At 31.9% G+C, this 26,439-nt stretch overlaps 1 protein-coding gene across 1 annotated transcript; it reads right to left on the reverse strand.

The window, feature by feature from the left end:
- Positions 1–322: 322 nt before the first annotated feature.
- Positions 323–26,439, reverse strand: LOC142331335 (NAD(P)H oxidoreductase RTN4IP1, mitochondrial-like). Its single transcript, XM_075377164.1, has 6 exons — positions 26,083–26,439; positions 15,015–15,241; positions 10,171–10,368; positions 8,716–8,828; positions 2,079–2,367; positions 323–514 (listed from the first exon to the last, which is right to left on the reverse strand). The coding sequence occupies exons 1-6, from the start codon at positions 26,369–26,371 to the stop codon at positions 407–409; spliced, it is 1,224 nt and encodes a 407-aa protein (XP_075233279.1). The 5' UTR covers positions 26,372–26,439; the 3' UTR covers positions 323–406.

Below are 26,439 nucleotides of genomic sequence, written 5' to 3' on the forward strand. Positions count from 1 at the left end.
AAATTTTCAAGCTGCAATCAAGTTTTTCAAAAATATATTTGATTTGATGACTACTTAAAGAGAAAAAATAAAATTATATTTTATATCCAGCAAAACATGTTCAACAATTTCTTTTAAATCTTTGTAATTTATCACAATGTATTCTAATATATAAATAATATATTCAATACCTAACTTACTTAACATAACTAAAGGAAATTTATATTTAGTAAAAATCTGTTATAAAATTTTTATAAAAAGGCATACATAAATCTGATACTTCCCAAAAAACTTATATAGTGTTGTCACAATTTTTAGGAGAGTGCATAGCTAAAAATAATAGAAACATTTATAGTAATTTATTCACATATATTACAAAATTACATTACTATAAATATGATAAATATAAACAAAATTTTTCTTTTTTTTATTGTCGAGTTACAACAACTTTTCCTCTCAGATGACCTTTTTGTACTTCTTTATATGCTAGAGGGAGTTCTGAAAATTTGAATTTTTTATGTATAACAGGTTTTATCTGAAAAAATTAAAAGAGAATATTTAATTTACGATTTAAAAACAAAGCAGCATTAAAAACTAATTAAAAAGTGATTTTTTTTTTCAAAATACTTAGATGGAAATATGCTTCCACAAAATCTTTTTAAAGCCATTTTGCAACTGTTATTACAAGCAGGGTGATGTTAATGACCTTCATTCTTTATTTTGTGGTCAGGTCTTGCACACGCAATTAAACTACCTGGATTAGTAAACAGGTAGTTACTGTTTCATATCATAGGCAATTCCTCTATGGGTAGTTTTTACCAGACTTCCTTCTTTCATTTTTTCTTCCTTGGAAAAACAACAAGGAAATGTCAGCTTCTCTCTTGGCTCAATCCGTGCCATCTTAGAGTAGCTTATTCTTTATTAGGGATCAGTGCTATTGTGACTATTCCTAGATTCTGTTTCTAATTTAAAATTGTGCATTATCTAGATTGTGTTCAAAGTGTCAAGACTGTCAAAGAGTGTTAGCATTTGTATTTCCACGAGTAAGGTAGACAGTTTAATGCCTAGCTGTTTCAATTATAATGCGTCCAGCTCCACATTCTGTGGTTGAGTATTAATTATCAACCTGGCCAGACAATTCAGGGATGAAGAAAGGTTATAGATGTTTACACTTTACGTGTTCAAGAAACAAATTTACTCTCGATCACCAAAGTTGTACTACATACCTGAAGGATTCTAGAATTATATGCTAATCAATCAAATCAACATATTCAAATTATAAATTCTATATTTACTGTGTTAGCTTATTTAATATTTTGTTATTGTTAAATTCAACGTCTTTACATGTAAATGTTTATGTGTAAATCCATTGTATAATGGTCACAAATCAGCAATTAAGACATTACATTAAAAAAAATAATAAACATATGTCATTTGATGTTCATACAATATTGCTAATATTTTCTTGAAATAAGGCTAGTGTGTTGCTTATGTCCATATGGTAACATTGATAAATGCAAACAAACTGATATTTGCAAATTAACTGTACTGTTTACTTCTTTGTAAAGTTAATCTGTATCGCCCAAAGATAATTTTTTGTTTATTTTCTTATGTTTAATTTTGACCTTTCTTTTTATTATAGCTTCATTTCAGAATTTCACAGATATAAAATATTAATTAAAGAATATAATTTTAATGATGCAATTTTAGATATTAAAAATGAGAGGTGATAATGTATATGATTATTTTAAGTTACAGAACTGACAAATCTATGTGGAAAATATGGGAAGATTTTGTTTTATAGTGTTTTCCATTTAATAAATTGAAATTTCAAAACAATCTATACTAGATTAAATAAATTCTGTCGTAAAAAAACTCATCATCACAAAAACAAGTATACTTAACATTCTAAAGTTCAGTCAAAGGATTAATGTAAATTCATTTAAAACAAAAAAAAACAATCTTTGCATTTTGTGGTGAAGTTTCACCAATGTGGTTGCAAAGTGAATGTTGTTAGTAATTTATCATTACAAGATAAGATGGATAAAGAAAATAAACAACAGTATTGATCAGTAAATGACAACTACATTTACATTTACCTTTTTTGTTGCAATTAGATGATGAATTTCATCTAGGCCATTAGGTAAAGGCACAAAAAAAGCCCATCGAATAGATGATCCACGTGTTACAGCACCAGTTGTCAGATTAGGTAATAATAATTCTTTAGCATTCTGAAACATACCGGGTATTAGTCCAAAGTTATCAAAATTTCTCAATAATGGTGATCTGAGCGTAATATATTTTGCTAAAGCCCATTCTTTAAGAAGTGGAATATAGTTTTGTATATCTGATTCTGGAATTCCTGCTACATCAAAAATGATATCATACCTGAAAAACCACAAATTAAATTAATTCTAAAATAATTTGTAATAAACTATGTTTAAGTTATATTCAATGACATACTATATATATATATATATATATATATATATATATATATATAAAATAAAAAATCATGTTACCCAGTGATACAATACCAAATGAAACTTAGCTATTAGAAAGTGAGTGTATAAATAATCTTATTTTCAAGTTACACTAGATATGTTGGCTGGATTATTATTAGTTTATCATTACTTTGATACGTTCTTGTTTCTAATAGATTTTCTTCCTCTTTGGTACATTTATTTTTTGTCAAGTTACACAACTTGAGGTCCTTTCAACCAAGAAGGACCTTCAGATGACTTATCTGTAGGTCCTGTTTGAAAAAAACGATGATTTTAATATTACATCTGCTGAATTCATTTTTCTCTATGCTTTTTACCTACTAGACATGAATATTAATATAAAATGTACAATAAAAGTCATAAAAAATACATAACTGTATCTCTACGTCTTTATAACTTATTCTCTTCCTAATATCTGTATTTCAATCCTTCCAGTTCTTCTCCTTCTTTTTACCTTTCCTTCATATGTTTCTTCACAAAAGATAAGCTCTACCTACAGCAAATGTGCCTCAAAGCATTTTCCCAATAAACAGCCTGTTGATCTTTCAACAGTTGTATTTTGATCTGCACAGTACCTGTTGTAAGTTGTTGCAACAGCTGATCCCAGACCTCAGTACCCAGATCTCAGTTTATGACTGCACAACCAGTCATAAACTGTTGTTTTTTTAATAGAATGACACCAGACAATCCTAAACTCCCATTAGAGAAAGGCTTTGCAGTCAGTTCCAAACATGAATGTCTGTCGTGCTTCTACACGAAACAAAAGCTGAGTGGGATTCAGGTACATGTTATTGAAATGTAAAAGTACAAATTCATTTTGATTCAAAAAAATCATATCCACACCTGAAATTTCAGATGCATAAGCAAATTATAAACAATAAACTAACAGAAAAGACAACTGAAGACTGCAATATTATAGCATTCAGATGTGAGAATTGTAAATGTTTTATTAATTAATCCATCTTAAGTTAAAGTTCTTTGTTTACAAAAAAAAATATTTCTTTAATTTTTCTCTCTACTGCAAAACATTCATAACTTGGATCGATCTGTACAAGAAATCAATGTAATAAATAATTTTAAAGCAAAAAATTACGTTTTAATTTCAGCAAATAGATCTAATTTTTTTATTGAAAATCAAATTATGAAAACTAAATCCTGTATCAAAAAATAATTATCAGGATAAATTATAAACATAAATTTATCCACAATCATCTTTACTGTTAAATTTCTTGTCAAGCACTTTCTTGATTTCATTTCAATAGTCTGTAACATAATATTTACAAACAGTACAGTAAAACAAATGATGATTTCTGCATTACATGTTCATCGCAATGGCATTGTTCATCGCTACTTTCTGCATACTAGATACTCAAAATGCCTATTAATATAAAATATTCTACACAAATGATTAAAAACAAGTCATCAAGAATAACAACCAACATTCAACAAAGGATGGTAAAGTAACTATCATTTATAGCTTGCAAAATTGATTTTTATAATGGGGCACACATTTTGGGTGCACAACGAAGTGTCATTTATCAGCATCCACACACAATATTTATGTACTAAACAATATTAAAAGAAACAAAAATTAATTTAAAAACTAAACAACACTAATAAAAAAACAAACATGGGAAAAGCCTACGGACGTGTGTTAAAAGCAAAATAAAACCACAATGAATGCAACATTAAAAATATAAATTACAAAAATAAAATTGACATCTGTCATATGGTCATATGCCAAATGGTGTAAATAGATGATAAAAATTATATGGATAATCAAAACTTTGAATTCTGATGCACGCACTTAAGAAATAGTAAGACATTTGATAGCATTGTTACATTGTTCCCTAACATACTTTGAATGTTAGCCCCTAGTTTAAACTTCTAATGCAATGATAACAGACATAGTTCAAAAGGATGTGACATACCATTAAATGGCAGTCTCACCGTGCACAGATAGATACATCGGTATGATTCATGATGTGTCCAGGCGTAAGAGGAGAGCTGTAACTCTCCTCTTGACAGTTATTCCTCCACGGTGACACAGTATTCATTACTCCATGGTAACAGTATTCTTAACAGACAAAGTTTGTTTGATGGTAGCAATCCATTCACTTTGCCAGTCATCATGAACCACCCTCTTCAGAAGACAGACAAGATCATTCAAAACAATACAATTACAGAAAGGAGGCTGCAAACAAGCCTCTTTTGCCACATGAACAGCGCATTTGTTGCCTGAAATTCCAATATGACTAGGGATCCAGCAGAAGCTCACAGTTATGTTATGCTGAGTCATTTCAGGAAAACAGATTGTATATCACTGACAAGAGGGTGTCTGGAGTTCATGTCACTAATTATCTGCATAGTACTAATGGATATGAACATACAAGTATGTGTTGGAGTGTTGGGCTAAGTATATTTAAAGGCCTTGTTAATAACATAGAGCACTGTAACAAAATCAGTGGCGATGCTGGGAAGGCCAAACATGTATGTTCTATTGCCAACCACAAAAGCACAACCAACAGAATTACCATATCTAGAGCAGTCTGTATAAACTATAGAATCAGGATTTATGGTATTTACAATACTAAAACTTTTTCTCGTAAGATAATCAGAATTATGTCCTTTTTTTTAATATCGACCAAAACTAAAGCAATAATTCATGAGAGAAGGCTGCCAAGGGGGATAATAACATTGAGTAAAGGAGGTACTGGAATTTAACGTTAAGTACAGGACGTATTGTATACTTAGAGGTAAGAAAAGGCAATGAACTCTGATGGCTAGCAAAGCAGTAAGTAGATCTTGGCTGTTCCTCATATCGATTAAAATGCTGGTTGGAGAAAACCACATCAAAGATAGGATGATTTGGTTGCAATTTAATGTGATCTACATAGGAGCAGATCATTTGGTTTCATCTATTCCAAAGAAATAGCTCATCACAGTCTACTAGTAGACTTAACACGGGGCTTAAACAAAATGCATCTCTAGTAAGATGGATAAATGAATGATGGACTGCACTGAGCATCTTTAGAGCAGTAGCCATGTGGAAGAATAAGCCACACAGATACAGTATAAGTGGGAATGGACCAATTTGGTAAAAGTGCAACATGCATACATGATCAGCTCCACGAGTATTATGATAAACTTTCAGCATGTTTAGTGTTTTTTCACATTTTATCTTCAGCTTCTTCAAATGCGTTAACCATGTTGGTCAAACCACAATCCCAAAAATCTAATCCGTGTGGATGTTTCAACCATGTAAAAACGGTTAAGGTGCATTCTCTCAAATGTGAAAAGCAAATGAATTTCATTTTCTCCAGAAAAAACCTGAATCCAGTCAGTTATTTTATACTACAATTCTAAATGGGTTACTGTGTTTTGGAGCAGCCTCTTGGCAGTAGCTAAAGTTCAAAAAGGAACATAAATTGAAAAATCATCTATTGCAAATAACAAACACATAACAGGTTTCTGCATGAAGTTTGTTATAGCATTTATGGCTATGGAAAATAAGGTCAACACTTAAAACACTTCCACGTAGTATTCAGTTTTCTAGCGTAAATTTCCAGATACTGAAAATTTGAACTATTTCAAATTTTCATATTTCTATAATTTTAACATTTCTATTTTTTAGTATTTTTTAAGAGACTGATTTTGAATCGAAAGGACCCAAGAAACCCTAAATAAATGCAGGAGATTTCCTTGTATACCCCATTCATGCAGTTTATTTAGAATTCCTGTCCTCCAAGCCATATCATACCTTTTGCATATTGAAAACTAAAGCAACAAGGGATTGGGGAAGTAGAAAGATGTCTTGAATGATAGATTCAAGAGCAACTACATGATTGACAGACAATCTAACATGGCAAAAACCACACTGTTTTGGGACAATAACAATAATTGTTTTGAAAGAAATAATAACTGTTTCTCTCAAGGTACCAGAACAGACAACAGTTTACCATTCGTTCCTTCACCTTACACATGATACATACTGGTCTAGGAGGTAGGATGATATCTTGAGGGGCATAATTTACCTTTAAGAGGTTTCATTATGGGAATCACCAATGCTTCTAACCAACAATCTGAAAAACCTATCAAAAATATTCTATTACAGATTCACAAAAGATGTCACAATGCAGTAACTGGGAGATGTGATACTGAGCTTGATATTATCACTTCTAGGCGAAGTGTCATGGGAATTATTCAAGGCATACCTTAGCTCATCAAAAGAAAAAGGTGTGTTTAATTCCTTTTGTGAGTATCCAGTCACAAATAGGATATTTACTACCTGCAACTTATTCCTTATAAACCCAAGACAGTATGATGAAGTAAGGCAAACTGACCTAAACAAGTTTCCAAACGTGTTTCCTACATCAGTTAGTGTGGTGATGAGAATTCGAATGCATTTCAGTCTTAATTGTCAGCAGAGATTGTCCCAACCTACACACAGCCTGACTTTTCTCCGCACAACCGATGGAGTTGTTCAAGAAATGGTATTGACATAATTCAACCATGATTTCTGTTTAGCACACCGAAACACTTGATGGCAAACAGCCCATGCCTTGTGGAAGGCGCAGAACAAGTCAGGCATAGGCCTTCAACTGAAATTATATAAAGTGAACCATAATCGGACCAATCGGACTATAAATACAATTTTCCAAAATATCTCAACCTCAGTGCCACCTAGCGGGTCCAAACTAATTCAGAAACCTTCACGGGTGTGTGCACAACTCACCAAAGTTTCATCGCAATCAGATGAATGGTACAGGAATGCATAAAGGAAAACAAACATTCATTTTTATATATACTTGCAGACCTGGCAATGCTTCGCTATTACTAGATTTTAGTATACATATATAGATTAAATGAACACAGTTGAAAGTTTTATTAAAAGATTAAAAAAACTGAACATTAAGAATTCACAAAATTTAACCTTTCACTTTATCCCTTTTCACCCTTTCCTATTTCCCTTTCTCCTTATTTCCCACTTCCTCCTTTCAACCCATTTTCCCCTCTTCCCTATTTTTTCTCTTTTTCAATTTTTCCTTCTCCCCTTTTTCCAATTTTCACTTTTTCTTTTTTCCCTTTCTCCCATTTCCCGTGTGTAAATATGTCCAGTAGTTTTTTAATCTACAGCAGACACACATATGAACATTGCCTTTTATAATTATAGAAGAAGAAAGTCTATTTACATATTTGTTTGTTTCATAAATATCTCAACACCAGCCCAACCTAGCGAGTATAGTTTTTGCAAAAAATTTTCTTTTCACACAAATAATATATATATATTCTGAATATGAGCCAAATTAGACTATAAATGCAATTTTTCCAAATAACTAATATATATATATATATATATATAAGCCAAATCAGACTATAAATACAATTTTCTAAATATCTCAACCCCAGCGCCAATTAGTGGGTCCAAACTAATTCAGAAACCTTTGCAGGTGTGCACACAGCTTACCAAAGTTTCATCGCAATAGGATGAATAGTATACGACTGCACATGGGACAAACATTCATTTTTATCTTTTATATATATATATATATATATATATATAAAAGATATAAGAAGGTTAATGATATTTAAATAGTGAACTTACTGAATTATGAAATTAATGTTATGGTACTAAATCTAAAGCAAATGAAAACATTCCTTTTATTGTTTTCTGATTACCTATTCAGATGGTAACATAACTTCATAATTTATCAACTATGACTAGGGTTAACCTTTCCATGCAAAAGTTGAGTGATCAAAACCAAGCCATATGATATTTTAATGATTCCAGCTCCCCATACTATCAGCTGTTAGCGTTCTACTATGGATATTGACAAAAAATTCTGGTCAGACAATGTGGGGATGTAACAAGCTACAGGTAAACTCACGATATTGATAACAGATGCAGATGTTTATGGACCACAATTCAATATTGCCGCACAAGATATCAATAAATATTATTTTTCTAAAATCAATTCTTTCAAAGCCCATATCACCTCTGTACTAACAATTCAAACGATCATATTGAATCATACATGTCAATAAATATATTAGTAATCTATCAAAATAGATTACTAAAATATGTACATGATGTCTCTCTTTGCCTGTAATACTCAAACTTAATAACAACTAAATACAGCATCTAAACATTTATGTCTGTAAAATCTCAAAATTTCTTTAAATTTAAAATTAAAATCATAATGATAAAAATAACATATTTTTTATTACTTACTTCCCATAACGGCTTATTTCATGCATTGCCTCTGGTGCAGTGTAATCAATTACATGATCAGCACACAATGACTTGACTAGAGGAACAGCATCTTTATTACAGATAGCAACAACCTGTGTGAAAAAAAATTAAGCATAAACTTAAGATTAACTCTTAATCTTTTTATATGTTTAATTTAGCAAGGCAATTGAATTGGTTTTAATGATGCTAAGTATTCTATGCTCAATCTTTTTAATGTCTAGAACAAAAGTTCTTGTGATTTCATTTAAAGTGTTCCTTCTGTTGTTAGGTCTTCATCAAAAATGTAGCCATTTTTCATAGGTCATACTGACCTTCAGAACATTTTAAGATTGCTATATCTCAAAAACATCCAATAGCTTCTTTTATGCAAGCTTATAATAACCTCTAATTTAAGTAACAAATTGATAATATGAAGAACTTAGCAGCTTAACAAGAGTTTAAAAGATAGCTAGCTCCCAGCTATACAATACGTAGTCAACATAAAAAAAATTCATTTCTAATACCTCATTGCGAGAATTTATTCAAAGTTCAAACACAGTTTTAAGCTAAAAATTAAATTATTTTGTTTCTCCATATAACTTAAGTGAAATTTTAGAAAATAATTTAAATTAGATATTTTTCACATCTTTTTAAATGCATACTATTGGATTTTTAAAGCATACATTCCAAGTAGTTCTATACAAAAATTCTAAAACATCATTTGAAAATTTAAAGTAAGAAATAATACACATTCTAACACTTCAGAAAAACTTTGCTAACTCTCAGTAGTAGTCATTTCTTTCAATCCTTTTTTTATGTTAATCAAAATGGAGGTTAATTGAAAATGTCTTTTTCTTCATAGAAACACTTTTTGGAGGCCTATCTGTGGTTTACATAACATTTTCCCCCCAAATATGTATGCTGCAATCTGTTCAACTATGAACAATAAGTAACCCTCCCCCACGATCCAATGAGATAAGGATGATATATATGACATATAAATGAGCTGTAGTCTTGTACAGACTCAGGCTGGTCAATCCTGAGATATGTGATTAATTGACTCCAACCACCAAAGTACACTGGCATTCACTGACTAGTATTCAAATCAATATTAAAATCCATACAAAACTGTTAGAAAGTGTATTCAAAGTTAATATGGTAAAGTTAATAATTTTTCAAATGATGTTTTAGAATTTTTGTATGGAAATACTTGGAACATTAGTATGTTTTAATCTCAATACAGAAATTTTAGATGCTAACATTGATAGCTTTGAATTTGCATATGATGATTTGTTCATTTTAAATCATTCCTTCGTTCTCTACTTGATTTCAAATTTTTCCGAAAAATTCCACATCACATATTTTTGGAGTAATAAAACAATTTAAAATTAAGAATATTTACATTATTATTGAATACCAAACAACAATATATAACAATAAAACAAATTTTCAAACCTCAGCATTCCATGATTTCAATAACTGAACTGCAACTGTACCCACACCTCCAGAAGCACCAATAACTAAAACCTTTTTTCTCTCCGATGGCATTAACCATAAATCACCAGTCAATTTTAGAGCTGACCAAGCTGTCATCCCAACATATAATAAAGAAGCAGCTTTTTCAACAGAAATTTCATCAGGCTTTTTTCGGACCTATAATTTTTTACACTTAAAAATTAAAAATCATTCATAGTTAGTAAAATTAAAAATATACTACTCTATTTACAAGTATTTGCAGCATAATATTATTTTCCAAAACAAACAACAACACTGCTTTCCAATAAAACAGTATGAGTTGTCACAAATTCTCATCAAAATATCTAGGAAATAAACTATTGAATTTTGATATAGAAAAATGTAGCCGATCAATATTTAAGCTTAACAAGTATTGTTAAACATTTCTGGGAACTTCACGCTGGAAGGCGGAGGTAGATTTCACCGGTGCTAAGTAGAGGATAAAAAAGATTTCCATCTTAAAGTTAAGAAAAACTTCAAATTTACTCAATACGACAATGGTTGCATGTGAAAAAAAGTTTCACATATTTAGCAAACAATAAGCCCAATCTTCTTACAATTCTAGCAACATTTTGGTCATCCCTAGCCATAATAAGGGTTGGTCATATAAAAAATTGTTAAAGACAAAAGTTTTAGGTAATGTATAGAGGACTACCGACCACTTTAAAATGATTCGATACTGTGCCGATTAAGGGAGGTATGATTTTTTTTGTCTTCAAAGCGCCATTTTTTCCAACCCTTGGGCCAATGGTTGATGATATCAAAAAACTTTACTTTAGATAAGTTTTAGGATCTTATCCAAAGAACTTTAAACTAATTAGATATTTTACTTTTATTAGATACTTAATAATTAGATATTTTAAAGAAAGTTATAGATATTTTGTTTTTTTTTTAAATCCCCCCCCCCCATTTCAATCTCCATGTCCCATTTTGCCCATTAACGTTGACTAGAGATTTTGGATCGTCATATTTTATGTATCAATTTGAAAGAGATTGGTGCAAAATTACGGCAGTTACCATGTCCACAAGAAAGTGAAATATATATATAAATGTATATATAAACTTTTGAACTAACAGTGGTTTTGGGGTTTGGGGGATGTGAAACACAAAAATACGTTGAAATTTCCCAAAGTCGAATCATGGTACCCATTACAACAGGTAGCTTCCTTATGAAATCTATTTAAAACCATTTTTGAACAATTCTAAAAGCATACCTTGTAAAATAATTAATTAAAACTTGTGAAATGTAAAAATAAGATAGAATAAAATTTCTCTCAGCATTGTTGTCATATCTTTAATGGAGCAGTTATATCTCAAGTTACTAACTTTTATACTCTTTCCATTTTTTACCCTTCTACAAAGGTATTTCTGCAAGTACTACCATTTTAGGGATACGGAACTCTATATGTTGGCTTAGTTAGGAAATTAAATATTAATGCAGAAATTACAGGCATGTTTTTTCAATTATCATTAAGTGGTGTGGTTTTATGGCAAATAAATGAAAATGATTAAACTGCATATGTGACAGGGAAGGGAGCACAAACTTGTCAGATTCCTTTAGAATGTAAACGTTTTGCTCAAAATAAATCTAGACCCTCACAAAGTAGTACTATTCAAAATAGCAATTACCCCAAAAATTTTATAAATGTATGAACCTACATTTTACATGAATATGACTCGAATGACTGTTCTCAACTTACAAGACCTGAACTTACCAAAGTTCAGGTTATCTTAGTTTTGACTCAAGTCTTAGCTATGTCTTAATTTAAAATATTTTTAAGATGTACTATTTTTGATTGAAGAAGATACTATACTCTTTAGGAATGATCCTAGTCAACTGTATCAGACATGTAGTTCACAAACAGTAAGTTGAAAACATTTTTGTCAGGAGACTTTGCGTATTTATTGTTTTCATCATTTCTACTTTTCCCTAAAAATACAATAATTAAAAAAATTATTCAACATCTACATACAACAAACTTTGCATGTATATAAGAAATAAATATAAAATAAAGTCAAACTTTCTTATGAAAAACATATAAATGATAGATAGGATGACATACAAATATCTTCATTGGATTTAGTGCAACTCCAAGAGACCTGGCTCTTTCAATACCTTTAAATGACATGCACTTTTTCTTTGATAATTATTAATAACATGTTTTATCTAACAAATAATCTCTTTTCAAAAAGATTAAGAAAGAACAAATTTTTTTTTAAGTTTCAGTGTGTTGCAATTTACAAATTCAATTAATACAGGGTCTTTCACGGGAACCGGATGTTTTTAAAATAATCATAAAAAATTGAATATTTACTTTAAAAAAGTTTTATTGGTACTGAAACACTTGTTAAATCAAAGCATTTGTTACTTACTCATGAACGAAAAATTATGTTCGGCAAGTGATGTCAATTTCGGGCAATACATTGTTGTAGCCTTTCACGGTAACTGGCCTCAATTCTTTGCAGCATGTCTACATCAATCTGGGTGACGTGATGACGAATTGCGATCTTTAGGTCCTCCAGTGTACGCGGTTTATTGCGGTACACACGCGATTTCAGAAACTCCCACAGAAAAAAATCACAACTACTCAAGTCGGAGGGCCGAGGGGGCCAAGGAATGTCGCCGAATCTGGAAACGATCCGTCCCGGAAACAAGTTACGGAGAACAGCTATCGTTGCCCTCGCTGTGTGCGGTGTAGCTCCATCCTGCTGGAATAACTCATTTTGAAAATCGATTCCTCGGTTTCGTAACTCAGGGATGAAAAACGTTTTCAACATCGCAATGTAACGATCAGCTGTTACAGTTACGGCAGCGTCATTTTCTTCAAAAAATATGGTCCAATAACACCGACCTATCCTATTGCACACCAGACAGTCACCTATGGGCTATGAAGTGGTCTCTCGTGAAGCTGATGTGGGTTTCTTTCTGCCCAATACCGGCAATTCTGTTTGTTGACGAAGCCATTCAGATGAAAATGGGCTTCGTCACTAATTAACAATAACAAATTTTCATTTTCTTCAAAAATGGTAAGCATTTGTCGATAAAATTGTAATCGCTGCGTGAAATCTTGCTCGTTTAACTGCCGCACGACGGCTATCTTGTAAGAATGGAAATGCAGGTCTGTATGCAGAATTCTTCTTATCGTACTTATGCTCATTTGAAGCACTGCTGAATGCCTCTGAATAGAGCGGCGTGGGCTTTTGACAATGGCTTCCCTTACTCGTTCGATGTTCTCCGGAGTGCTAGCAGTACGTCGGGGACCCGGTGGTTTTTTCTTCAATATTGAACCGCTTGTTCGAAGGTTGTTTACCCATCGCAATATTGTGTTACGAGAAGGGACATTTGCATTACGATGGATATTAAACTGACGGCGGAAATCTCACTGAACAGCAGTTAGGGATTCGTCATTTCGCACAAAACTGTCATACGCGTACAGGCATTGGTCTAGCGTCCACGGCTCCATTTCAACGACTAAAATGTAAATGCTATGAACAAAGGAAACGTCAGACACCAGCCACGTGCCCCTCCCACCACGAACGGCCGAGTACAACCCACTTCAAAAACATCCGGTTCCCGTGAATGACCCTGTATGTGAATAAAATTGTACTATTTTGAAATAAATTAGCAGCAGAAGATCAAGGGTTCGCCCCTTCTTGCCACATTTCTCTACTTACCATTCCTGATTATTTTCTTTGCCACACTGCTTACTATTAATTATAAATAGTAGTATATTATGATTTGTTAAAGCGATTTTTATACCCCAAAATTTTTAGATTTTTTATACCCCAAAAATCTATTTACTCCAAAAAAAATAAATTATTTTTAATTTCTACCACTATATGGTAGTGGTAGAAGATACAAATCACACTGGAACTATTGACACTACATCATACATCAACATGTGTACAAACTGTTCATTTGAGCTGCCCATATAAGGGTTATTCTTCTGGTAAAAACCCATTTATGTACCTACCTATTGTCTAGGAATTACATTGCTGGACCCGTAAGTTCTAAACAATAGGATCATTTTGTAGAAATTGCTAAGAATTTACATCTTTTGTACCCATATATAATTATGATTATTATAACTAACAATAGCCAAAGTTTGATCACAATATGCAGATTATTTTTACATAGATGGTTTTGGGCTGACTGATTACAATAAAAATAACTGACTGATAACATTATCTGCGATTCTAATATCCGAATCCACTGTATAAAAATATCAAAAAAGCTAAAATGTTTTTAATGGTTATAAAATAAAATTAAAGTAAAGGAATTAAAATTTGATGTGCATGTATAATGAAGTGTTAAGTAAAATGTTTTTTTTTTTCTTTTTGTTACTGCTTAATATATAACAGGTCAACTATCTCAATCTTAACTTGATGGGTATACACCCCTAATTATTCATCTATCTGTTCCTTGATCACCTCTCCTGACTAAAGATTTTGTGGCTGCATGTATGATCCAACTAGATTCTTCTTGCTGAGAATGCAAATACTGGTACTGTGTAAAAGATGCATCCTTTACAAGTGGTAGGAGGAAGAAGCTGCCTGTGAACAGATTCATAGAGTCTGTTTCTTCATATAAAAATCCTAATGGTGAAGTACCTATTAGCTAAAACTGGGCCTCCTAATTCCGCTTCCAAACAATACAAAGAAATTTTGACCAGAACTTTCATTATTAAAAATATTTCAGAGCCCTGAATAAACATTTTAAAACAATTTTTTTCAAATGCAACAACTAAAACTTTAGCCAATTTTAAATGATTATTAATACTTACCAATCTCTTATTAAGTACAACGTTTTCTGCATGGCAACCTTGATGATGCACAGGAATAACTCCGTAAACAATATCTCCAACATTCAGGTCATCCCCAACATCATTTCCTTTAGCAATAACTTCTCCACAGCAATCTCTCCCTAATATTAAAGGAAACTCTAACTCAGGAGCTAAAGTACAGTGTTCAACCTGTCTAAGTGTGTTCAAAACAGAAGCACCATAACCACCTATAATGATATAAAATATGTTTATAACAAGATAGTACACATTAATCAATCATTACTATTAAAATACATGATAAAATGTTAAACGTGTGATTTTATTTTTATATTTGGAAGTATCTTTTAAATTATTTATCAATATATTAATCTTATTGCATTATGAATAGGAATAAGTGACCGAGTAATCCCTTGTGATACTGAAAAGGTTTGAATATTTGTTTTAAATTTGTCTGACTTTAAAAGATGTACAAGTTATACAAAATATTTCTAGCAGAATAAAAGTTAGCACCTTTATCAGAAAATATTTTAGCAAGTATACCTCTGCATGAAATGAATCTTTTGAAGGCTAAACGAATAGCCTTAGTGGCTAAACATATAAAGAGCGCTATGTAAGATTTACTCAATGTTTTAGATCTCTGCCCGCCATGACGAATTATAATTGGACCACTATAATCTACTGCACCAGAAGAGAATGGTCAGGAAGGAATCACTCCATCAGGCGGTAATTGACCAAGTTGTTGAGATTGAGTTTTTGCATCAAACTTATGGTAAGTAAAACACTTATAAATGATTGACAAAATGATTATTTTACATTTATTATCCAGTAGGTCTGTTGCAACGAATGATGTGTTAATTGTACACCAGAGTGTACAAATGTACAGTTCAGAATTGATAAATAATTTTGTAATGTTTGCACTATGGTGTAAAATGATAGGATGTTTAACATGATATTGTAGGAAAGAACACTGAAAAGTCTGCCCCTACACAGATCTAAATCATTCAAGAATGAATCTAGTGAGCTAAGCTTACTTTGTTTATCAATAACCTGATTATTTTTACGATTCTCATTATTGAACTACATAGATTGTGATTGATATATAAACAAGTAAAGAGTATGATCTAATTCCTTAGTTGTTAAAAGTATTAAAGTTACATTCACACGGTTTTGATTTAATATTGTGAATGAATCTGAAATGGAAGTTAAATAATTGTAATTAGTCCAACCAAATTACACTTAGAGAGAAAAAAATTGTTATCTGAACTTTTATAATTGGAAATTGCAAATGAGCTTATAATAAACATTAAAAAAATAAATGCGTGAGCGGTGTTGGTAGAGGGTTGATTTGAGGGGTTGAAAAGGGGTGGAAAATGGTATTATTGCGATTTCCATTGAAAGTTGATGTCAAAAAAAGCATCCAAAATAAAAGTTGTAGATCATGCAAAAATCTACAACTTTTGTAAAGGTCACTTTTTAAGATAACCTCAAAATTTCCAGGAAAAATGCAGAAAGTTGTTTTTATTTTTAATTTCCACAAAAATAATTTAATTTTGATGGAACTATGTGAAAGTGTACCACCTTTCTGTGTCTTAAATAACCACAAATTTTTTATATAAAAAAATGAAGTTTCAGAGATATTCATTTTTTCCGGTCCGAAACTTTTTTTTCAGAAAAAAAATTCTACTTAGAAAAATCAACGTACAGAGTTCTACCGGTGCTCATTTTTTTGTTTTGTCATATACTTTTTAATAAAATAAAAATAATCTATAATTATAATTCAAAAACATGGTCAAAAAATGTAAAAAAAAAAAAAAAAAAAAAAAAAAATATTCATTTCTTTTTTTTTAATTTTGATGAATTTGTAGATGTATAAGCGATATATTCAGTTGTTTTTGTTGAAGATGCAGTTCAGTTTTTATTATCAGCCTCATTGTTCGGAAAACTATCAAATACTATAGAGCTATTGTCTGCGTAATGATTGCGATGTTTATAGCAATACTGTACAAAAATAAAGTTTCAGGTCGAACAATTAAACACAGTTTCTTTTATATTTTTTTTTACGTACAAGTGAATAGTGTAATCACTTTTTGAACTTTTTTTTAAAAATTTAAACAAATTATCAACAATTATTGAAAAATTCATTGTTGCAAGTTTTTTTTTTTTTAGATTTCTGAGCATGTTTTTGAATTGTGATTATAAATTTTATTTCTTTTTTTTACTAAAAAGTATATGTCAAAACGAAAAAAATGAGCACCGGCAGAGCTCTGTACAATGATTTTACTGGAGAATTTTTCTTTGGAAAAAAGTGTTTCGGACAGGAGAAAATAAATATCTTGGAAACTTCTTGATTTTTTTTATTAAAAAAAATTGTGGTTATTTAAGACACATAAAGGTATACTTTATCAAAGTTTCGTCAAAATTAAATTATTTTGGCGGAAATCAAAAATAAAAAATAATTTTCGCATTTTTCTCAGATATTTTGAAATTATATTAAAAGTAACCTCTATAAAAGTTGTAGATTTTTGTATTGGATACTTTTTTGACGTCAACTTTTGCTGAAAATTGCAATAATACCATTTTCTATGCCTTTTCAACCCTCCACCACCACCGCTCATGATTTTTTAATAAGCCCCTTTGCCATTTCCACTTATAAAAGTTCAGGTAACAATTTTTCCCCCTCTAAATGAGTTATTTCGATCAGTCTAAGTAAAACGTGTAAAGATGAAAAAACCTTTGTGTGTAATCACATACAATATCAGATAATATAGTTTACGCCTTTCTAATAAACATTCAGGATTTATATTACTATCATTAAACGTAATATTACGATCCGTTGTCGGCCAATGGGAATAAGATTGTAATAGCCAAGGAGGACCACCTTGCCACCACAATACCACCTTGCCACCTTGCTACCTTGCCACCACAATGACATGTGTCAAGTAATTTGTTTGGTGAGCAACCTCTATAGACAATACATCTGCTGGATTATCAGAGGATTTGATGTAATGCCAATCGGTAATTGAAGTGTTTTGTTGAATTTCAGAAACTCTATTACCTATACATACTTTCAAACTCGAAGAATGACCATGAATTCAACAAAGTGCTATTGTGGAATCCGTGTGTAAGTGTATCTCGTCTTTTAACGAAATAAAAAGACCTTCACGTTCACGAAAGAACGTGAAAGTAGTAAACAACCAAAGAGTTCAAGTCTGGTAAGGTGATTTGTTTTAACATAGTAGATTAGATGTAATTTCATGGTTGGCGAATAAGGTGCATACATAAAGGCAACAACCTTAATTGAGGCATCAGAAAATCCATGTAACTGAATAGAATGAATTTTACTATTATTATTAAAGTTAATGGATCTACTTATCTTAAATGAATCAATAAAATGTAACTAATTATACAGTGAAAAACCATTGTATTATTGATTTGGGTAATATTTCATCCCAGTCAATTTTGAATTGTCATAATAATCGCATAAACTGTTTGTATAAAAATATAATAGGTCGTCCAATGAGTCCCAAAGAAACCTGGCTATGATGAAAAGAATATTCCTTTTGGTATAAATTTTAGAATTACTAAAATTTTGTTTATCTGACTTGTTCCATAGAACTCCTAGAGTACGTATGTTGTGTTCTTGTTTAGATGGTACAGATGAATTATAATTAGACGTAGAAATACTGCAGTTGTTAGAATACCATGTGTGAAGTGAAAAACCATACTCTTGGAATAATTTGAAGATATCGTCCTTTAACTGAAAAACTACATTTAGGTTATCTGAACCGGTAATGAGATCATCGACATAGAAATCATTTTTAATAGCCTGAGAATCTTGTGGAAAATTATTTTCCTTTTCAAATTGATATTTGAATGAGACATCTTATGGCTAAATATGGTGCAAAAGACGTTCCATAAGTTACGGCTCGTAGTGCATAATATTTTATCTCTTGTTTTGGAATGGAATGCAAAAGTGGCGGGAGTATCACAAATTCTCCCTTCGAATCGCAGAGCCTGGAGAGTGTCCCTTAATGCTGTATGATTCTGAAATCGGGCGTGTTTCAAAGGTTTATTTTAATGTCGGGTCTAAGTTTCAAGTTTTGTTATATTTTATGGACGGATTTGTCAATAGCATTCCATATTCCGTTTGGACCAGCATTCTCAACCCCATTTCTGGGTCCGACCGCGGGAGACTAGGCTTTTAAAATCTGTGCCCCCGACATAATTCCCCTACTCTTGTTTTGGAGAATTAAGCCAGAAAATCCGTTGTAAATTAAAATCCCTGGATTTAACCTGTCGATACATCTATTTAGTCGGAGGTAATGACATAATTATGAATTCTGAATCTTAATATAAGAGTAGAAAATAAATATTGTTAGACAACAGGTCCGACTAGTACAGTATCGTTAAAGAGATAAACCGTTAGTGGTTTTAGATGAACAGTCGAAGACCACTCGAAGTTTAGCAATTGATTTAAGTTTAGACTAGTTGATTTAAACATCAGATGATGGGGTTAACAAATCATCGGAGTTAAGTAATGACGTGTGACCAAAGTCCAAATATTCTTGTATGAAAGTGGAATAAGATTGAGATCATTGTTTAACCTTCTTTTCAAAGATAAAAATCGTTTCTTTGCATTTATGAAAGAATCGCCTAGCCTTATACTATTAGGTTTACGTGGTAATGTCACTACAAATCTGCCTTGATTGTTTCGAATAAAATTGGGTTGAAAATGTTTTTCGCAAATAGAACTTTCATTAAATGGAATATCACTATTAATTTCCTCAATTTTCCAGAAGTTCTCGCGAATAAATTTCCTAGGCAAAATAAAATTCAAGTAAAATTGTGCTCCAATGAGGATGTCAATTTTATTTGTTATGTTAAATTCAGGATTTCTAGAAAAACAGATTATGAGGAAAATTAAAATGCCAAATATCAGAGGCTATCGGTAAGCTATCTGTCATTTCTGTTAAAATAGTACGTTGCAATTGAAATGAAAAGTTCATAAATAAAGAATGTAATGTCAATACAACACTATATTCAGAATGAGAAACTATTATTCCTTAAATAGGAATATCATTTTTTATAAATGGAAGTTTTAACCTTCGTGCGAATTTATACGTAAAAAAATTCCCTTGACTGCCAGATTCCAGTAAAACTCACATATGTGCATCATTGGTAATACATAATGCGGTAGATAAAATTATTTTTTTGTTTGACTGCAATTTAAATGACGAATGATTATTATTTTCAGACTTACTGTCTTTTAATTTAGAATTAATATTATTTATATGAATAAGAGGTTATGTTTTTCAGAACAAATCTCACACACACCTTTAGAATAATATTCAGCTGAATGGCCTTTAACTAAACAATTGTGATGTTCCAGAAATTCTTTCCGTTCATCAACAGAAAAAAGTAAAAATTTCTTACAATAATGTAAATAATGATTATAATTACAAACTGGATATTGCTTATAATTAAATTTTGAATAACAGCTAAAATTATTTGCCTTATACTGCTTGTTAGGATCTAAAATAAAAGTTTAGTGTAGGATTTGGTCCCATTGCTGTGTCGTCCCTTGGAATTATGTCTTGATGGTTTGACTTATTTACATTAATATTTTCAATCAACTGTCTTTTAAATTTGAGGAATTCTATGAAAGTGAAAACCTTTTAGCTGAAAGTTTCTCCTTCCATAATCTGGAAGTACTATAATCTAACTTTGATGTTAACAACTGAACAACAATAAATTCAAATGTATTGATTGGAATATGCAAAGCTTTAAGAGCATCGACATATGAAGACGCCCGACCGCATTTTTTGATTAACCATAAATTGATATGTCGAACGATTTGTAACAAATAACGTGGATTTTCTTTACTGAAGAATGCCACAATAAATCAAATCTTCACATATCTGTGGCACGAAGGACCAAAAAAATAATGTTCGTATAACTGTCCCTAAAGCACCTTCCAGTATTCAGAACTTATGCCGTTGGATCAATAATATCTTTCAATAAATACCTTGTTAGTGTGTTCAATTATATTTTTATTATATGTAATTTGTAACAGATTTAGATGCACTTCATTTATTTTAATACTGTATTATTAGTAACTTATTTCACATTGTTGAGGTTAATTATGATGTAGATGAACAATATTTATATTTAAGTATTTTATTTAGATTCACATTTAAGTTACATCTTTAACTGAAATGAATTTACTATTAAAACATCTGAACTGAATTAACTGAACTGGACTGAATTAATTAACAATAGTATTATTAAAACAAAATATATATTATAAAACAGTTGTTGAACACAATTAGATGAACATATTTAGGTATATGCTTTACATACATAAGAAGAAAAGAGTTACATAGTTTGTTTATCATTAATAAGGGGGAAGTGAAACTAACAAGCCGAATGTATCCTCCCTGGAGTTGCAAAAACTTGACTTCGCCGAAAGTATCTTATTCATTCACAGGTTTAGTAGTTGTGAAACTACCTCATACATCTTCAGGAAAGGCAAGTAAATGATCGTCTAACTGTCCAGCAGGGACAGCAGCGTCAAAGCCATATCCAACGTGTTCTACAAGTCCTCTTCAACACCACAGGAGGTCACTAGAGACCGTGAGCGCGTTCCTCGCGTTGTATCATGACCGCGAACAAGATCTCGACACCCACCGATACTTGGTTTTGCTCGTTAACCACTAAGGTCAAGCAAGACCTACCGTCTTTGCCACCCACAAGAGGCTCTGCTCAGCAGCACTCTCACAGAGCGTATCTGCAAGTTCAAAACTGGTAGGGCAACCAGCTACCAATTATGGGTTGGGCGAAACGTGTCGATGGAAATCTTCGATCCTTTACGTCCATGGAACCAACAACCATCAACACGTTGTGGGTGTTGCAAGGCAGGAATTTACTGTACAACAGTATGTGGGAACTGCGACGGAGCCTGCACTAACAACCATGTTCTCGAACTGCGGTCGGGCGGATAGAGCCGTGCGTCTCATTGCGGGCATCCTGCCGAACTGTGGAGGGGCTCCGACAGCAGAGGAGAAGGCTCTTGAATGGGGGTTGCCTACACTGCGGTTCTTTACGGGGCGGAAATATGGGCACCTGTTACGAAATACCGCAAGTATAGAGCGATTCTTGAGTCGTACATAGGAGATGCTATCTGCGGGTGGCATCTGCTTATAGAACTGCATCCAGAGAGAGCTCGAGGTCATCACAGGTATTTGGCCGGTGGATCTTGTGATTGCATTACGGGCCAGAATGCGCGAGTCTGGTGGCTTGATCCTGTAGACAGGAAGATGGCGAAGGCGGCGATTGAGAAGGACACTTTTTGAGGACATGGTGGGAACAGGGCACGAAGTGCCGGTGGACCTACAGGATAGTTTGTGATATTAGCAGGTGGATTATGGAGACCTCATGGCTCATTGGATTTTTACTTAACTCAGATGGTGACGGGCCATGGGGGCTTCAAGGCGTATTTATATCGTTGTGGACTAGACTGCGCGGAAACTTGCCCTGATTGCGGAACGGAAGAAAGCATGTTTTCTTTCAGTGCCTCCACTTCGCTATGAAGAGACGAAATGCTTGCATTTCTGGGTACGACTGTTTTATTTCCGCCTGAGGGGCTTATGGACTTCATGATGACCAAAGAAGAGCATTGGCTTGCTCTTAATATGGCTTAGTCCATATGGAGATGCTCTGGATGAAGGAAGAAAGCAGACGGGCGCCTGAGAGCTCTGGTACAGATGACAGGGTTGCAGGTTAAGTGTCAAGTGGGCCTCCTGAACCTGTGGGGGTCGCCTGGATGCGGTGAATCTGCGGTCATTCTGATGCCCGGTGCAGGAAGGTAAGCTCCTCCTTTTTCAAGTAATGCCTCACAGCAATTTCCAGAAAGAGGAAGGGCTATCAGAGGTGGAGGTTTAGTCAGTAGGGTGCAGGCATACATATGCACTCAATAACATCCTGCAGAACCTGTTAGCGAGCCTGGCACTTTATACATAAATAGTATTCCTCCCCTCTATAAAAAAAAACAGTTACCCAAAGAATATCATAAAGACAACACTTAGTATATGGTGCGTAAATTTTCAGATATCTATTAAAAATGACATTTAAAAAGAAACTTTAATAAAACTAAACATTTAATCATCAGTGGACAAACCACTGATCTGGATGGTTAATACGAGTAGATTGTAAAAGTACGCTCAGAATATTAATAACTGGGCTCCATAACAATACAGGAAGCAAACAGTTATTTGGAGAAAGAATCACATAAAATTCTTTAAGTACTGTTCTTTAAAGTACATAAGTGTAATTTGTTAGATGATACAAGAACTTGCATAAGACTACATAAAAAAAAAGAAATATTAATACTGTTGTTAAAAATGTGATGTATGCAGTGGAAACATGGGAGAAAACAGAATGGATACGGAGAGGATTTCAAATGATTTTTAAAAATAATTTTAATATGAGTATTCTAATTCTGCCTTTGGTGAGTATGAATCTGGTGTGACCAAAATCTATTTTTATTTCATATTACATTGATCAATGCATAAACTCCAGGTTAAAAAGAAAAATTAACTTTTTACAGTATTAATCCTTTTCATTTTTTACAGTCTACTTTTTCTGTATAAAGACCAACTTCTAATAAAAAAACTGTGAAGTTAGCCCTAAATAAAAATAACTTTGCTTGTCTAATCTTTATTCTTTATACACAATTGTTACACGCCAGATTTTTTATAAATTAAAAATCGTACACAGCATTTCTACTTACATTGTATCACGCAAAATTATGTGTTATCTCAATAGAAGGCATTTTTATATTAAATTTTTTAGATTCAATTTTGGGGTATTTTTTTTAATTTTTACCTTAAAACAAAAATATTAGCAATGAGATCTTCCATAAAATTCAATCTTTTTATCACAAAAGTTATTGCACATTATGGCAACAATGCAGAAAAAGTAAAGGGTGGGGTTATGAAAAACGTTTAACAATAATAAAAAAACAATATAAAAACATTTATCAACAGAAGAGAAATCTCTGTTCTGCTAAACACTATAAAAATATGTTAATAAGAACATTCATTAGTAATGTTTAAATATTAAGGCATGAGCTATATTGAAATATTAACTTATACTATAGGCACTATATTGAAATATATTAATTTACTCCACTGGCACTGTAACAACAGTGTAGAGGAGTGAATTTGTATATTACTAGTTTAAAAGAGTGAGGAAAAGGCACAAACAGAAAAGGCAAAGGAGAATTTTGAAAAACATTTAATTTAATCCCAATTTTTTAAAATAGTTATTCTTATTTCAAAAAAATTAACCAACTACTTTATTAGTAGTATTACATGTGTTTCTTCATTTACATTGTTTATAAACAGTAATATTAAAGATTGGGACAGTTTCATATTTCAAAACTGAAGAATACTAGAGGTATAACAAACAAACATGGATCTGTGTAATTATAAAATTACTACTCTATGGTAGTAATTTTACCAGCATGATAGTAATTATGGAAGCATACAAAAAGATTTTCAAACACGTTCTATGGTGTGTTTGAAATTTTTATGCTATACTGAATCAAACGTTTTTTTAGACAGGAAGATGGGCATGTGATATATGATATTAATGTAGGATAAAAATAAGGACAAAAACAGTTTCTCTGTAAATGACATGACAGTTAAATATTTGTCATATATACATGAAAACTTCACAGTAACTTTACTTCCAACATTTTTGTCTTGTTCAATATTTCTTTCAGTATTATGTAATTTTATTTACTGCACTGGTGATGTTAAGGTAATTGAATCAACAATCTTGTAATGAGTTTAGTTTATAGTAGTAGATTTTTATGTCAATTTATGTTTTAATCATTTGATACATTTTTTAGCAATTGAATTTTTAACATATAGTTGTGAATGTTCTAATGTATTTCAAGTTCAAGTTCTAATATGAGAATTTCTGTTATTTATATCAAATACTAACCCACCAGAGGTTAGTAGAGATTAAATTCATCATTGAATAATCAGCTGATTTTCAAAGTCGAGTGTTCTAGGGCTCAAGTCCTTAAATGGAGTTTTTAAATGGATTTTAATACTAGACTGTGGATACCAGTATTCTTTGGTGGTTGGGTTTCAATTAAGCACAGTGGGAAGGCAAATCACCCCTAAAACCTACTGGGAGAATTCTAAGGAATTGGAATAACAAGGGGTTGAACACGACTGTGGCAAAAACTTATTTTATTTACTTATATCAAATACACTGACCATTAACAGTCAGTGTAAATAAGAAAGTTATGGTCTCATGGGTTATATGGCCACCGCCATAAATACATAAAATAAAATAAAAATGTATTAATATAATCTCACCAAACTTAACCTATGCTCGCAGGTCAAGGTTAGTGAGCAAAGATTAATATAACCTAACTAAATGTTTGAGTTTTTTAAAAACATCATTCTTCCTTCTGAAAACAGATGACCTCCCATTTAATCAGAAAATACCCAAGTGTCTTACAGTGGTAGTCGTATAGCCCATGAGACCCAAAAGTTAGCATGTAAAAAATTATTTATATTATGCCAATGTTGTCATGGTAAAAATGATTACATCATTCGTAAATCTCCCCAGCATATTACTTTATGAATGTGCCTGTTCTATGTATGGTAGAAGATCATTCAGATGGTGGTATAGGAATACCTAGAATTCTTGTGGTACATGAATTCTATTGCGTGATGTGAACTACTTGTTTTGGAATGTAAATTTGAAAACATAAAACAGGATTTTCTTGGTTTAACAAATTAATTTAAAATTGATGTCATTTACTTTAAACCATTATTTAAGTGTACAAATACCAATTTTACCTTAAGATATAATTTACATAGCAATTACAAATGTAAAAACAGCGCTTTCATTAAAAAATACATTAGAGATATATGAAAATAAAAAACGGCTAATTATTAAAATACAGTTGACTGTAAGCAACAATAAAATCCGGTTATAAAAATACTTCGGCCATAATAGTAGGCTTGCGGAATAGTTCTTTACTTACTGATCATCATCACATCGATAGGATTAACTGAAGAAGCTAGAACTTTGACAAGAACTTCATTTGGTGACGTTAAAGAAGGTAATCGTGCTGTTTTTGAAAGCTGAAGTTCTTCAATTGTACCGTAAGAATGAATCTGCCAAGCAGACATTCTTGCAGATTCATTTTGATTAACATTTGGTTCAGTTTTTTTAGTAGTAAATTTTGACACAGTTAAATAAATCCCATTTGATAACCGGATTTGACAGTTCCTTAAAATTCTTGAACCTAAAGCCATACTCAAAATTAACATTAACCGCACCGAATCAAATGCATTGTTTTTAAAATATCAGCTGAGCCGCTATAAAATATATTTCGCTT

Source organism: Lycorma delicatula, chromosome 10, assembly GCF_047948215.1.
Source record: "Lycorma delicatula isolate Av1 chromosome 10, ASM4794821v1, whole genome shotgun sequence".
Lineage (NCBI taxonomy): Eukaryota > Metazoa > Arthropoda > Insecta > Hemiptera > Fulgoridae > Lycorma > Lycorma delicatula.